General features: G+C 44.8%; 1 protein-coding gene across 5 annotated transcripts in view; it reads left to right on the top strand.

Moving 5' to 3' along the window:
• MAPT (microtubule associated protein tau) overlaps positions 1-15,957 on the top strand; it is a 609,480-nt gene that overhangs the window by 151,172 nt on the left and 442,351 nt on the right. For all 5 annotated transcript variants that reach the window (XM_069634100.1, XM_069634099.1, XM_069634098.1 and 2 more), the window contains one exon: positions 9,384-9,470. In XM_069634100.1, the coding sequence (XP_069490201.1) occupies positions 9,384-9,470 (87 nt within the window). The remainder of the gene's footprint in view (positions 1-9,383; positions 9,471-15,957) is intronic.

The following is a 15,957-nucleotide window of genomic DNA, read 5'->3' as shown; positions in this document are numbered from 1 at the left end:
GTCAGAAGGCAAGGATAAATCCTATGATCCAAGGCTACGCGAAAAGACTTTTCACTTTTGGTGGATAGTGATCACCCGCCATTGCCACATAATCTGGGCCAGGAATCCTTATCTCTAGGACCTTTCACCTCCTTGGGAGGTTGGTGAAGAGAAGCCCCGACAATTGCTAAGCCATCATGAAAGGACATGAAAACGCAGAACATACAAAGGAGTGGTATATTGGGGTTTGTTCTACCCTGCAGACCTGGCATTGAGCATGCAGTTCAGTGGTTTCCCCTAACACTGCCATGATGGGGTTACCTACAACCCATTACTCTATGCTGTGCAGTCTGCCTGAGACCTTCCAGTCAATGCCCATCCCATTTTTGCTCAACTCTCCCAACCAGACCCATGCAATCAGCACTGCTAGGTCATTTCATGTTGGCCAGGATAAATCATGGTTTATTCAAATTCGCTGATTTATGACCATACCAGTGATGGAGGTATGTATTTAAGGACATAATTAATGAGGTTGTGTTCTTGGTTCCTCTCCTTGTGCTGCTTCCTCCACTACTAACCCTTCTGCTCTGCCATGTCCTTCTTCTCCGATGTGCATGCCACTCAACTTCCTCCAACAGTAGATTGATTCTTACTACCTGTGGGGTCAATGATGCTTGAAACAAAAAGATGAACTTCAGGAATCTCAGAATCCTCTGAGGGATGACTCAGAAATAGGTAAAGACATAGACAAGGAGGAGGTTCCCTCATCCATAAAACCCATCCACGAGAGGGTCATGGGGTTGATGGAGTTCCTTAATCTCCAAACCCGAGAAACTCATTCAATCGAAACAGGTGAACTGCCTATCTTAGTCTCAATGAAGTTGGTCAGGAACCACACGCCCTCTCCTCTCTTTCAGACTGATATAATCAGGGGTTCAAAAATCATTTAGGACTCAGCTCACTCTGACACCTACAAAAACAGTAAGCAACACGTTGTGCACCCTCCTGGCGAGAAGCTGTACCTGGCCACCAAACATTCCATAACAATCAGTAAATAGTAACGACTGCTTTGGCAGTGGCTCGTCATCATCTTCTACCTTGTCAAACCTGGCCCCATCCATCTGCATATGACAAGGAAGAAAATACCATGGATACTGCAGTTAAGAAGATGTACCTAAATAGTACACTTCACATGCTTCAACCAAACACAGTCACAATCATAGTCTCAGAAAAAATGTGTTTCTGGAAAGATATTTCCCTAGATCTCAAGCCAGAAGGGAAAAACAATCAAAACAATTCTTGGACAGAATATCAGATGCATTCAAGCGGCACATGGCATGCTGGAGGTGGCTGTAAAATCCAGAGACATGTATCATGGCCAAGATATTGGGCATCAGGCCTGGTTTAAGACAATGAAACTCATAACAATGACACATGAGAAAGTGAGGAGTTTGTCTTTTCCATTCAAGTTATGTCAATACCACCTAGAGGGTAAATCTTCAGAAGAGAAGTAAAATACTTTGACGGTCAAATTGTTCATGGACACTACCAAACAACCACAGAACCAAGCACATAAAAGTCACCAGTAGGAATTTTAAAAACCTTAAGATCGGACAAATTCAGCCTTATCTAGACAAAGCTACGCAATCCTATCAGCCCGAAGATAACTGCGAGACCCTATTGTATAAATACCTTACTCAAATACAAGAGTTGGTGGAACAATTAGCACTGCTAAAAACTAAGACAACTCGTAAAACCAGCAACAATCAAAAATGGTTTAATTCAGAGCTAGACACGCTAAAAAGAGAATCAGAAAGGAAATGGCTAAACAACAAAACCGAGGAAAATAAAGATAGATGGAGGCAACTGAATAAAACATATAGAGATGAAGTAAGATTAGCAAAAGCCAATTACTTCAACCGAGAAATAGGTGCAGCAGCTAATTCCACGAGCAAATTATTTGAAATACTGAAAAGCATCGAAAAACCTAAAATGCTTAACCCTCCTTTCCTTCCATCAAAGGAAGATTGTGACCTTGTACAAGATGCTTTTGCAGCAAAAATTGAAAAAGCTCGGCAAACTCTTATTAAAGCAATGAAAGGCTATAAACAGGAATTCCAGACAACGGATAACAGGACTGAGGAAGGACCGGAGGCCTTTAAATTTTCCCCAATTACGGTAGAAGGGCTAATAGAAATTATGGTAACATGAAACCCACGTCATGTGCTGAGAATGTCTTACCGGCGCATTTAGTACTTGAACACAAGGCACAGTTTGCACCGGTCCTAGTGAGAATTATAAATGCCTCCTTTGAGGAGGGCTTAATACCCAAAGAATTAAAGAAGGTTACTACCACCCCCCTGGTAAAGAAAGTAGGCCTGGACCCCAAGGATCCAGCCAATCTTCGTCCCATTACGAATGCTAATTTTTTGCTTAAAATAATGGACAAAATTGCCACCCTCCAGTTACAAGATCACATAGAGCAACAGGGGACACTCCACCCACAACAATCAGGTTTCAGGGCATCTTACATCACTGAGACTGCAATGCTGGACCTACAAAACCACATGTTGGGGATATTGGATAAAGGAAAGACAGGGATATTGATGTTGTTGGATTTGAGTGCAGCCTTGGATCTGGTTGATCATGATCTGTTAGCCAAAGCCCTAAGGGATAATGTGGGCTGCTCCAAAGCGGCATTAAGGTGGCTAATATGCTTCCTTACGGATCGCCAAGCAAAAGTATTATGCGGACGACACGCAGCTGGTCATCGAAATTAAAGGGTCATATGAGGAGGATAGTAAAAGGATAGCACTCATCTATAGTATAATAAACGAGTGGATGCATGCCTCAACGACACAAAATTTATGCTATTTGGACAGAGCACTGCCCTTGATAAACTGGGAAAGGAATAAGGGAATTTCAAGATTAATGAAGCTATAATCAAGGTATCAGACCAGGTAAAAACACTAGGAATGACGGTCAGTTCCACACTAAATTCAGAAGCTCAGGTAAATTACCTGATCAAGAACTCAGCTTATTACTTACGCCTAATGAGGGCCATCAGCCCTTACCTGGAGGAAAGTAACATAGAAACAATAGGAAGGGCAATTGTATTATCCAGATTGGATTATGGCAATGCCCTCCTGGTGGGAATAACCACAAAACATCTAGGGAGATGTCAAGTCCTAGAAAATAACATTGTGAGGATTGTAAAAAAAACTAATTAGGCATGACCATACTTCCCTAGCCAGACAATCCTTACATTGGCTCAGAGTAGAAGAGCGCATCAAGTTCAAGACTCTGACGCTCGCACACAAGTGTCTTTTTGGCAAAGCACCCATTTATCTCAAAACTCGATTGGTGTCATATGCTCCACAGAGAAGTTTAAGATCAGAAGTAAAGGACTGCTAGTAGTCCCTAAGTATAGGCTAAAACGAGGATTAGGCAGGTCTTTTGTGGTACGGGCACCACAGTTGTGAAATAGTCTTCCACAAGCACTAAGACTTGAAGAAAGCCATCTAACCTTCAGGAAGAGATTGAAAACCCTCTTATTCAAGTGAATATGCCCACTAGATCGTACGCTCAACAGCAGCCCCCGATGGGGAGACACAGCTTAGGGCCCTTTATATCTGTTCGTTGGTCTTTGTTTTATGTAAAGCGCCCTGATGCCCATGGGCTGCCGGCGCTATAGAAGCAAACACATAACATAACATCCTCTTAAATGGGTGACAGAGGCCACGTGTTCCGCAGCTTAAATAGTTCCAGCACAGACAGGATGGCTTTTGATGGTTCCTCTGGGTCTTAAATGAGGAAACGACAGTGCATGGTCTGGAGGGTTGCCCAGAGCAATGCCAGAAGTTAGGATTCATTCCAAACCTTCCAGCCATCACCTCTTTTGTTTTGCATAAGTCGCCCCGAGTGGGATGGGTTTGCCCAGACGTGAGTCCTGCGCCTGCTGGCCATGAGGCCGAAACATGTTTGGGGATGCTGGTGGTCTCCTGCAGAAGGGATTTGGCCCAGCAGTTTGGGTTGGACTGCCCTTTTGCGTTGTAACCAAGCCTGATTTGCATATGGCCTTTTCTCTTCTGTAATGGCTTGTCAGGCTGAAGAACGATGGTCTGGAGGGTTGCCCAGAGCAACGCCAGAGGTTAGGATTAATTCCAAAACTTCCAGCCATCACCTCTTTTGTTGTGTGGAAATCTTTAGAGAACCATGCTAACTCAGATATTCTCTGCCCTTCAAGAAGGGAAGAGTATGTGAACTGCCTTTGCAGGACACATAAACGCACATCCAAAAAGTACCTCCTCATTGCCAGGTCTGCAGGATTGCTACGGTGGCCCAGTTGTTACAGTTCAAGGTACTACACTTTGGCCTCTGCTCCCCAATCCAGGTTTTTACAATTCTGATGGCGGCGGTAACAGCTTAATGCATCAGCCCGGGGTCCACATACGTGCATCTATATGACTGGCTCATTTGAGCGCTGGCTTCAGATATGGCTTTCTGTTCCCTTCCGATTACATTTGATTTTCTTCCCTGAGTCTGTCAGTCAGTCTCAATAAATCTACTTTAATTACTACATTAAGATTGCATTACATTGTTTTTAGTGGAACACAAATTTGGGCACAGTGTTCTCACCTGAAAACAGAATGTAAGCTCTTCTTCCAGTCTGCTCCCTGATGTGTGGAGCCTCAGGTGTTCCAGCCCTACTCTTTCAGAGGGTATGTTGGACTCATGTTGTCTTGTAGCAGCGCCATTTGCCAGCCACTACAGAGGTTACATTGAATTGCATTTGACAGTGAGCTGGAATCGGCAAATTCAACCACATTCAATCTTGGCCCATGTTCCTCCCAGTGTCAAGACAAAATCGGGCTGTTGGGTGGACAGGTCGAAACTCATAGCACGGTGTTCCCTTTATGATCCAGATCACAACCTTTCAATATCCGCAGAACCCTTATTGGCAGGAAGCCACAAAGAGCAATCCTCAGGTTCATGACTTTGGGGTCCTCTGGGCAGGAGCTCTCACATCAATGTGCTGGAGCTCAAGGCCATTCTTTAGGCATTGTAAATTGTACCATTAGAATGTCCAGAATACAGATACTGATGTACCATAGACCTGTAATGCTTTACCTAAACACACAGTTGGATACAAGATCCCAACAGCATGGCACTGAATATCTGGCACTGGGCAATCCCACACAACATCTTTCTGGTGGCTACCCACCTGGCGTGAGCACTCACTGTACTAGTGGACTCCCCTCAGCAGACGAAAGACGTCCCTTTACAACTGGGAACTGCCTACAGAGAGAGTGGATCAAATAATCAGCTGCTGGGGCAGGCTGATGGGGTGGGGGGAATACATGTGTGCTTCAGTTGGGCAGCTAGAAACTATCCTCCTCATTTTTAATGAGGCGGAGAGGTAAATCAGTGCATAAACGTGAGGCGTCATGCTTTTACTCCTTGATTTACTTCTCAGACCATTTTGATGCAGTAACAAGGGGGAAGAGAGATATGGGGCGTAGATAAGCTCTCTGCCATGCATTCCTCATGTATTTTCTCGGTGTGTTATGTTTTACACCCCCATGACATATTTATGCAGGGGTGAAACTATAAAATCCACCTTGGTTTAGCACCTGCTAAAGACCATGCGATTGCCTAGGAATCCCTTAGTAAACGCTGTCTGCAAACGGTAATTGCAGGCAATGTTTTCTTTTTCACAAGGAAGAGACGATCCATACACTTACCAACTTTTAAAATGGCATTCAAGGGACCCCAGAGCATGTAAGTGCTAATGTTGGTGGTCCGCTGCATCTAATTCTCTCGAGTGGGTACCTTCCCAAAGAACAGGTCAATCGGGCGTGTTCGTTCTTGCGGAGGTGCGCCTATGATCAATTTCTGATAGTTTCAAGGGCCTTCGGGCTAGTCACCGTAAGTTTCCCAGGGTCATCCAGACGTGGACCACTTGCTCACTGTGCTCAGAGAGGCACAGCTCCACCTCACTGATGAGGCCCAACAAGGTTGAAATAAGTGTCTGAGGTTGCTGTTGGTACTGATATGCAAATGTATATTTCCCATCTGTGAAAGGTACAGTGAGCTAAAGTGTGGCTGCGGACTCTCGAGTGGGTACCTTCCTAAAGAACAGCTCAATGGGCCATGTTGGTTCTCGCAGAGGGGCGCCCATGACTAATTTTTTATTGCATCTAATTAGTATTTTTTTTTAAGTGACCTTCTATATGTTTTTCCATCAATACCTTTGGTGACAAACGTACTGCGCAAAGTCAAGCACTGCATTGGCTCTTACCTAATACTGATAGTCCCAAAGTGGCCCAACAGGATATGGTGCTCAAATCTGCTGGAGTTGGCTTGGTGCCAACTCCAGAATCTTCTGCAGAATAAACATATTTCTTGCTCAGCAATAACTGTTGGGTCTTCACCCATCCATCCAACCTATGCCCTTAGTAACCATGCTCCTGAGGACTTGAAGCATCTCAGCTTAGAACTATCATGAAAGAACCCAGAAGAGCTCAAGACTGCTAGTAAATAGTCAACAAAGATCCAATATGTCAGTAACTTAGTAAGGTTCTGTCCCTGGTGGATGGAATTGGTTAGTACACTGTCTAATGTAATGCCAATTATATCTCATTTGGCCAAGTCAGACATGTATTGTAATTTAATGTAACAACATTTATAGAACGCAAAACGAAGGCACAGAGGCATCTAGGCACTAAATACAGCCGGTGAGACAGAAGCTCCTGTAGACAGCATAAGGACCAGACAAAGAATATTCAAAAGAGATAGGTTTTTAGAGCTTTCCAAAAGCTCAGGTGGTCACTCGCCTCCAGTAACTGAGCTGGGAGCGAGTTCCAGATAGCAGGTGCCAGAGTAGAGAAAGCTCGACCTCCCACCTATGCTCTGCCGAATCTTGTCACAATCAGTAGTTTCTGGGAGGCCTAACGCAGAGAACTGATGTGATATGGCATTTATAACGTGCCTATACACAGGTTTTTCAAGGCGCGATGAGGCAGGGGAGTGGGAACAGAAGGAAGACAGACAACGATCCTACTAGGCCAGGTGTCATTCAGATCGTGCAAGTGCATGGGAACGGAGAAAGTGCGGGGGAAGGGGGAGGGGGCAGTGCAGTACATAGGATAATAGAATAAATAAACATTAAGTAAAAGTACAGCCAGCAGGTGGCAAGTGCAAGGGTAAGTGCAGACATCAGGTGTCAAGTGCTGGTAGTGGGACTGTAGGCATACAGAAAACAGTTCCCAAGTGCAGGGGTTGCCAGGAAGGCAGTGCAGGTATGCGACTTGCTGGGGAGGGGACCTGGGCCCGAGATCAGAGGGTGGCCAGGTAACCAGTGCAGTTTCAGTTTCCGCCAGGAAGTCAGCAAGGGAGAGGAGGAGAAAAAGCAGAAGCAAAGAGAAAGGTTTTGAGGTGCTCCCGGAACCGGAGACGATTCTCCTCAAGTTTCAGTGAGGCTGTTCCAGAGGGAGGCCCCAGCCGAAGAAAGAGATCTACCACCAACTAGTTGCTTGGAGAAGCGACTGACCCTGAGGGAGTTGGAGGCGGATGAGCAAAGAGCTTCAGGAGGAAGATATTTAGGAAGAGAGAGTTGAAGGTATTGAGGCCCCAGAAGGCTTTGTGGACAATGCAGAAGGTTTTTAACTTAATCCTCGCAGCCACTGGGAGCCATTGCAGAGATTTCACTACTGGAGAGATACGATCCCTGGGCTTGAAGCCAAGGACAAGTCTTGCAGTCCTGTTCTGGATGAGTTGCAGAGGGCGGAGAGTAGAAGCAGGCAGATTTAGAAAGAGGCTATTGCAATAGTCCAGCCTAGAGAGAACCAGAGCTCTGGAGACAGTGAGCTTCTGGGGGAAGGAGAGGAACGGAAGAATACCTCTGAGGTGGTGCAGCTGGTAGTGTGACTTCTTAGAGACATCAGAGATGTGAGGAGAGAAGGAGAGTGCAGAGTCAAAGATGACCCCGAGGTTTTTAGCCTCATAGGTGGGAGCAGGAAGAGGGCCAAGAGAGGCCGGCCAGAGAGTGACAGGAAAGGAGGATGCAGGTGTGCCGATGAGGAGAATCTCTGTCTTACTGTCTTACTGGCATTAAGGCATCTAACTGGATGCTATATAAGAGGTCAGTTTAGCCAGAAGGTACTCTGCATCGAAATGATGAATTGCGTGGTGAGCAATGCAAAAGATCTTACATTTAATGTGACTTCTCCCTGGAAGACAGTGAAGCTGCTGAAGCAGGTTCTGAGTGAGAAAGGCGATTCACTCCCAGGGCTAGACCGGCTGCGGCATTTTGAAGTAGCCATGAAAATGGATTTCTGTAGGACCCAGATTCCAGTCATCGCAGCATACTTATAAATATTGTCTTAAATGTTGTCACACTACCAAATTTGGGGGTTAAGAGAGGCTTTAACAGCCTTGTCCGGATATAGCAGGTCAGTGTCTATGATTTGAATCCTATCTGATATTTAAATCTTGTTTTAAGCTCATTTGTCCAATAACTATTTGAGCCCATTGCTTAAATGTATCTGAAGTTTGTAACCTGGAAAACTGCCTTCCTGTAGGACCCGACAACCGCATGCAGGGTGCATGGGATCCAGACTCTTAATTGAGAGACTCCTTTTCAGTTTATTACAAGATGGTTCTCCGCAATCACCTTTTTTATTTTTGCCAAAAAGTGCGAGAGCCCTCTAATATGAATGGAAAAAGCAAATTAGCCATCTTTACTGACGCGTGGACACTCACGAGGGTCTACAGTCATGCTTTAGCTCTCTGTGCAGTACCACAGGAGAAATACCCCTTTGCATATCAGTTAGACCTTGCCAGCATGGATAGTCTAGCTAGGAAAAGTGTAATCATATTGCTCTTATAAGAGCACTGACAGTTAGTGCCATTTCCCAAAGTGTGTATAAAATTAACCCAGCAGCCTACACCTTTCCTAAACACCGGGGAACTGCTGGGCTGCATCCTTGCTATAACTGCAGCTGTAAAACTAGGTAAATGTTGCTGGGGAGTTCAAAAGTTTTTTAAAGCTACGAGAATTGAAGCTGTCGCTAATTCCTTATTTGCTAAGTACAACAAGGTTCACATTGCTTATTGATCAAATTTAACATTTTCAAAAAATCTTTTTCATAGTTAAAACTTTCAAAAATTCATGAAACAAGGTTTTCTTTTTGATAGGAGGAACTCTGCTTTTGACTGCGGTTCAACTTAAACTGAAGTGGGTTTTCTTAGTCTGCTTTCAGTTGATTACAACAATGCCTGGACAATAATGGCACATTTAATCAGCATTAAGCCCCTCCATCTCCGCATCTGTAATAGTGTAGCATATCTTAATTATGTAAGGACTTAATAATGCAAGTGATTATTATTATGATCTCTTTCAGGACATAATCTGGAGCTACATGGCGAGGATGGATCGGACGAGCCAGTTTCCGAAGCTTCTGATGCTAAGAGCACCCCAACTGCCGAAGGTGGGCTTCATGTTTCCTTGCTTCATGAAAGAAATGACCTGATTTTGTAGCTCTGTGGCTGTTCTAAATTGGTCATACCGAGACATACCGATCTCCCCAAACCAGAAAACCTGACACAAACCTATATGAAAAATAATGCATGGTTTCAGGACATTACTTATGTGTATCATCACTTCTTGCATTCGTAACTTTCTAACTGCAGGCCCTGGGAGCATACCAAAAGGTTTACAAATTGCAGGTCTGGACAATTCCCGAAAAGAGCATCCATGCCAATGACCCAATTTCCTCGTTTGTTTGTGCCCTATAAGAACAATTTGGGAAACCAATCCTTTCTCCATCATGCACTTCTTTGCAAGATATGCACTCTGAGAAACCAGAAGGTGTCTCACCCGCTAGTCCCCATGGATCTCTCTCTCAGGTGGCCAGGGCACGGCTATCGCCTTTGGATCCAGACCCTGCGGGTGGACCAGTGCGGGAGGATCACATGGGTGAGGGGTCTTCGGGAAGTGGGACACCGGATGGTGAGGCGTGGTATACCTCCCTGTTACAACTTAACCCCATCCTACCAGATGGGATACGTGGGAACTTTATCTACCCCCTTCTCTTCACGAACACTTTCACACAGACAGCCTGCTCTGGAAGAAAACAGAATCACACCCGAGCAGTGTACCTGACATGTTCTGCTACTATGGTCAGGCAAGGTCAAGCAATTACTGGTAATCACTTAAACCTGACTTCCATAAGCTTCGCCACACTGATCAAAGGCGGAGCACGAGAGCACACACTGAGCGATCCAAAGCACACGCAGGAACAGCAGTTTCGAAACGGCAGCTGAAAGAAGGAAGAAAGACGTCAAACCAAGAAGGGTTCGCAAGGAGGGAAATACCCTTAACTTTTATGGCAAGAAACCTTTACTCTAAAGAAACATTCAGATTAGAAAGCGTGAGGCCAGGAAACCAGACTGAAGAACCCTGCATTGTGTGCCGGAGATACCCCGGACCCTCCCGCGTAACTATTCCAGTCGGAGAGGAACTTCAGCCGCCGTGGTACCGTCCTTGGCTCCAAGAACAAAGTAACGCCAAAGAGATAAACGCAGCTGGTTAGTTGGTGAGACTGATGCAAGACCAGTCTGTGTTGAAGTGAAGGTTGCAAGCAGCAACATTGTATACAACCGCAGGAACGAACATTGTTAAATGCGTGTGATGAAAGACGCGATTAAAGCTAAATTGCTGATGAATGTTTCAAAAGAGACTGAAAGATACAATACCGTTCACAGAGTGGTCCGGCACCACAAGAGTGCTCAATCGAAGGTCTCTGTGATGTATCCAGCCAAGAAGTGGCAGAAGTGAAAGTTGAAGAAGAGAATGAGAAAGGAACTGTGAATCGAAGTGGTCCTGAAAAGGTTTAAGCAAAATCCATTGCACAATCCAAAGTCTTTGATTTTTGATAGAAAGAGAAAAGCTGTGTATAATTGTGAACATTGCAATTAAAGGGGTCGGAGCCCGAACGAGGGAGATCTGTGGTCCAAGAGGGGACGAGGGAGACCAAGTGTGAACATTGTGTTAAAGAGGATCTGAGCCGGACGGAGGGGGACCTGAGGTGAACAGTGAATCACCCAATGACTTATGAATGTGAAAATCCTATGAAGAAAGAATCTTTGATATCTGTTTGTTGCATCAGGTTCTCTGTAATAAGAGAATTTGAATGGTAAATAGACTTTGGCGCAGAAGGCCATGATACTTATGTTTTTTACAGCATCCTTGTGGCCGAGAAGTAAGAGTGTGTGCAGAGCTAGAGTGTGCCGCCTTGTCCTGTGCTGACAAAGTGGGGAATTGAAGCCAACTGCTCAACTACCCTGACATATTATTTCTTGAACACTTTTCTTTTTGCAAAACATTGTTTCCCACACCATTTGTATTTAGAAGTAAGGATTGGCAATAGGTCTATTAGTATAGGCCCTTTTATTTTGACAGAGACTCCACAAGTACTGCATTATTATTATTTTGATGGATGTAGCTTGCTCCCATTTTTAGCTTTAGGGTTAGATAGGCATTCAACAGACTCATATAAAGTTCAATAAACACCCTTGAAATGCGATCACTTGTGCCTGTCTTCACTGTTTGATACCTTGCCTTCCTTATAGCACATACTAGAATACATATGAAAACAAGAATACGAGACACAGCCATCAAATCGGAATCTTGCAATTGTCTTAATAATAATAATTGCATAATTCCACTGTACAATTCCAAACCAGTGTCTTTTTGGGATGTTTTTCATAACACACAATCATCTCCTTGGGTCTAGCAGAATCCATAACATCCTTATTTTTTACAATTTGTGTAATTTTAATCCGCCACGCACACTGTAATTTACAGGCAGAGAATTACGGTCCTTGCAATCCTCGTAGTTCTGTCAAACAGAGCAGGGAACAGAGCGTAAGGACCTCTATCGACAACACTCTGTGGGACACAAACACATGTATCTTTGCCTGCATTGAATTTTTATGCTGCAAGAATGCTTGATTTCCCATTGAATACCACCTGTTTTTTGTCAAAATCAGGAGGATTCCATGCTCAATCATATAGATGCTGGCTGCCATGCACGGACATGTCAGATGGCATTAACAATCCCATTTTGTAAATGGGTGCAGTTATACCGGTAACCAGGGTCTGCTCAGATGTTCATGCCATAGTGGCATCCATTCACAGAAATAATCATTATTGAACAAAGAGGACTTATTTCACTTAACTTTACACTTAGTGGGCCCTCTTTGGGGATTACAGACAGTCTCCATAGAAATGAGTCCAAATATGCTCAAACAAAAAGTTTAGAACTCACATTACTGTGCCTAAAATTTAAAAATGCAAACACGCAGTGGCTCCATAAATAGAAATTATTCTTCATTTGTAAGGCTTAGAAACAGTGATAATCTAAAATGCACTTTAGTTGTTTAGCCATCTCAGTTCTATTTTTCCTACAAATCTGGCAATTATTTAGACAATATTATTCCTCATAAATATGTTCCTTTTCGCTCCAGTTTTTCATGACCTTTATGGTTTTCTTTCAATTTTGACATTGTATGGTTATGTAAGGATTGCATTGTATTAAGAACAGACAGACACAAGTGATCACAGTTCAAGGGTGTTTATTAAACTGTATAGGTAGGGTGGAAAAATGCCTGATCTAAACCTGAATCTACGACCATCAAATCAAAATAAGGCAGTCCTAGTGGCGTCTTGTCAAATAAAAGGCCATATACTAAGAAAAACCTATTGCCAATCCTTTAGCAAAATACAAGAGTGTGGGATAGGATTCACAGGAAAGAAAGAAGTGTTCACAAATAATATGTCAGGATGCAGTAATCGTGGTCTTCCTTCGCCACGTTTTGAGCACGGGTAAAGGGGGTCTTTGGAGGGCAGCACACACTTGAGCTTTCCCAGCACAAGATGACAGTTCCGTTCTCAATTATCAGGACCGTCGATGGCCAAGTCTCTTTCTCTGTAAAAAGTCTCTTGTCTTCGAGGACCTGATGTGAAAAAAATAACAAAAAAAAGTTCCTTTCCAATGGTAAGTTGGGGATGCCTTTTCACCCCTAAATCCCCTTCTTCTGGGTTCATATCCCAAAACAGTTCTTGGCGATATCAGGATCTTTGTAGGTTAGGTTTCCTGCTTCTGATGGCCTGATATATTCAAAATAAATAAATAAAAAGGTCCTTTTGGGTTTGCACTTGAGGTGATGTTTCTTCACTCCTGGGTCCCCCTCTTCGGGCCTCAGACGCCTCTTGAATATCTGCCTCCCTCTGTCGGGTTCACCCTGTCTTGTATTCCAAAGAAATTCTCGGTTGCATTCACGTGCTGTTGAGGTGATGGTTTCTCACCCCTGGATCCCCCTCTTCCAGGCGCAGATACCTCTCAGCGGCTTGACTCTCTCTGTCGGGTTCACTACAGCCTTCTACTTAATCTCCTTTGTGATAGTCACAAATCCTAATGTCTTAAACAGTTCAATGTGGACAACCCTCTGCCGGGTTCACTCTTGTCAACACACTGTTCTTTTCACTTTCTCACATTGTGGAATTCACTTCCCTTAACTTACGATCATCTGCTGGTCAAAGACTTTCTACTGTATAGAGGATTTTACTAGACCCGCGCATGACCACTTTGACCCTCTTCTCGCCTTTCTCAAGGCCTTCTGGTAACAGTAGTTTCAACAATTGGGTAATCGCCCAGAGTTTCTCGAGCGAGCACCCTCGTGGTGTCTGGCTCACCTGCAGCTGGCGTTCCCCTTTCACATGAACAGTTCTTTATGCTTTCCGCAATCAGCCGTTTGCTACTTTTGTTCAACACAGTTCGGTTTCTTTATCGGTTCTCCCCTCAATTTACCAGCTGTGGTGAACCGCTTGGGTTTCTTCGTATCGGGAGTCAAGGCTGGTACCACAGTAGCAGGCGTCTCCCTCTGTCCTACTTATCAGCATCGACACACTCTGTGTACCGTTGACATCTGCTGCAAAACACTTGGGCTATTGTTCGTGGTCTTACGATTCCTTCTGCAGAGGTTTCGCTGGCCTGGGTTGGAAAGTGAAAGGTGGCTGACAGATCCCCGGGGACTAGTACCTGAGACACATTCTGGTTTCTCACAGTATGTATTTACTAATAGAAAGCAATTTTTCTCCAGCACTGGTTCTTTCACAGAGTCACATGTTTTGAACACTTCCCCATCATTAGGCTGGGAATACTTTGTATCAATTATTATGCCACAGTGGTATTACAAGAGTTGTAATATACAGCCTATCCACCCTTTCAGCACGGATAAACATGGGAGAGAGTCTTAGACTTTTTGGAGGACATCTTCGTATTCTTTACTACGCGTTATGTGCATGGAGTTCCCTTTCACATCTTCTTAAAAAATGTGTTTTTTTTGTACCTGTTGTTGTTTTTGAATACTTTATCTTTGCCATAAAGCCTGATTCCAACATACAAATCCCAGCATGCAGTATTAAACAAAATGGCAACTTTGCCGCTAGCTATGTGGTATTTTACAACATGAATGTATATCTAACCTTATATTAAATAAGCCTTAAATAAGCAGAGAAGTGGGGCAGAAGTGGTCTGCCGTAGTGCGGGGGTGTGGGCAAAGATGGTTTGGGCTCACGCTTGGGTGAGAAGACGAGCCCTTTATCCAGCATTGGGAGTCAGTTCTTGTCGAATGCTCCCTTGGGGCTAGCTCGTTCCTCTGTCTCAGCCCCCTTTGGGCTTCTAAACCACCAACAAAAGGAGGACTTTGCCCTCCAGCCCAACTTCCATAGCATAGCCCGATCAGTCAAGTTGCACTTATCACCTCCTGCTCCCTGAGCTGGCCGAGATCAAAAAACGTCTATTAGTCCTGATCAAGGGGGTGCTGGGGGCTAAGGATGAAGGAGGTATGGGGAGGGGAGGATTGGGGCCATTAGGGTTCGGGTCTGGGGGACTGATCTCAGACTGTGTTAAAGGAACACACCCCTTGCACCATGGATTGTCCACTGCCTCTGTGGTTAGTCCCACCCCATTCTCGAGCAGTCGACCAGAGGTGGTCCATCCCCCAGTGTCATCTGTACAGAGGGACTCCCCCGGGACCCCACCCCCGGGGGTCGAGCCCTAACTAGTGCGGATGCCCGCTGAGAGAGCCCAGGGCAAATTGTGCTCAGCGGAGAGGGAGGATAGGGCCTCAACCCCTGGTTTGTGTAGTCCTCTGTCTGGGAACCATCTGCCCGCGGGCTGTAGTAGGGTGTATCTCCATGGTACCCCTAAACTTTCCTGCGACTCAAGAGAATCAAGGGACGCCCTTCGGAACAAATGTCTTCACTGGCTGCGGGCGGTGGGGGATTGTGGGTTTGTGAGAAGGGGTTCTTTGTTGGAGTGCACCAGGCTGTCGAATCCTTCAGCTAAAACGGACATTGTTAGATTAGTCCTTGGGGACCCCCCATGGCAAGGGCAGTTCTGTAAAAGTGCAATGGCCACGGGCGATCAAAGAAAAGTGGCATTATAGTTAGTTCTATCCCCTATCATGCCCTTCTTTGTCACACTTGGGATACCCCTAGCAATAGTCCCCTTTCAGAGGTTAATCTGACTGCCTAGGGCCCGAGGTGCCATGGAAATTGGCTGAGGCCAGGGGGTTGTGGGACCTGATTATGGACTGACAGACTCGCCCTGGGGCTCTCTACTGAGGGGGTGGCCTTTCTGCACTGCTCTGTTGCCCTCCCTTTTGTTGTGTTTTTTTGTAATTTTGCATTTGAATTGTATTTTCTTTATTAGAAATGTATTTGCAGGTTGTACTTTGATGTTCTTTTCTGGCCGAATAAAGTTGTTTGACTGACTGACTGACTGACAATAACATCCAGGGGGAGATGACTGCCTTTTTAAAGCCTCATACCAACATGGAGGATAAAGCTACAGAAGTGGCTGGTGACTTGGGTGTGCCATTGAGGCTCAGACTCAGGCCGATGTGTCA

Source organism: Ambystoma mexicanum, chromosome 13, assembly GCF_040938575.1.
Source record: "Ambystoma mexicanum isolate Mex_15411 chromosome 13, UKY_AmexF1_1, whole genome shotgun sequence".
NCBI lineage: Eukaryota > Metazoa > Chordata > Amphibia > Caudata > Ambystomatidae > Ambystoma > Ambystoma mexicanum.
This window is presented reverse-complemented; position numbering and strand designations above follow the sequence as displayed.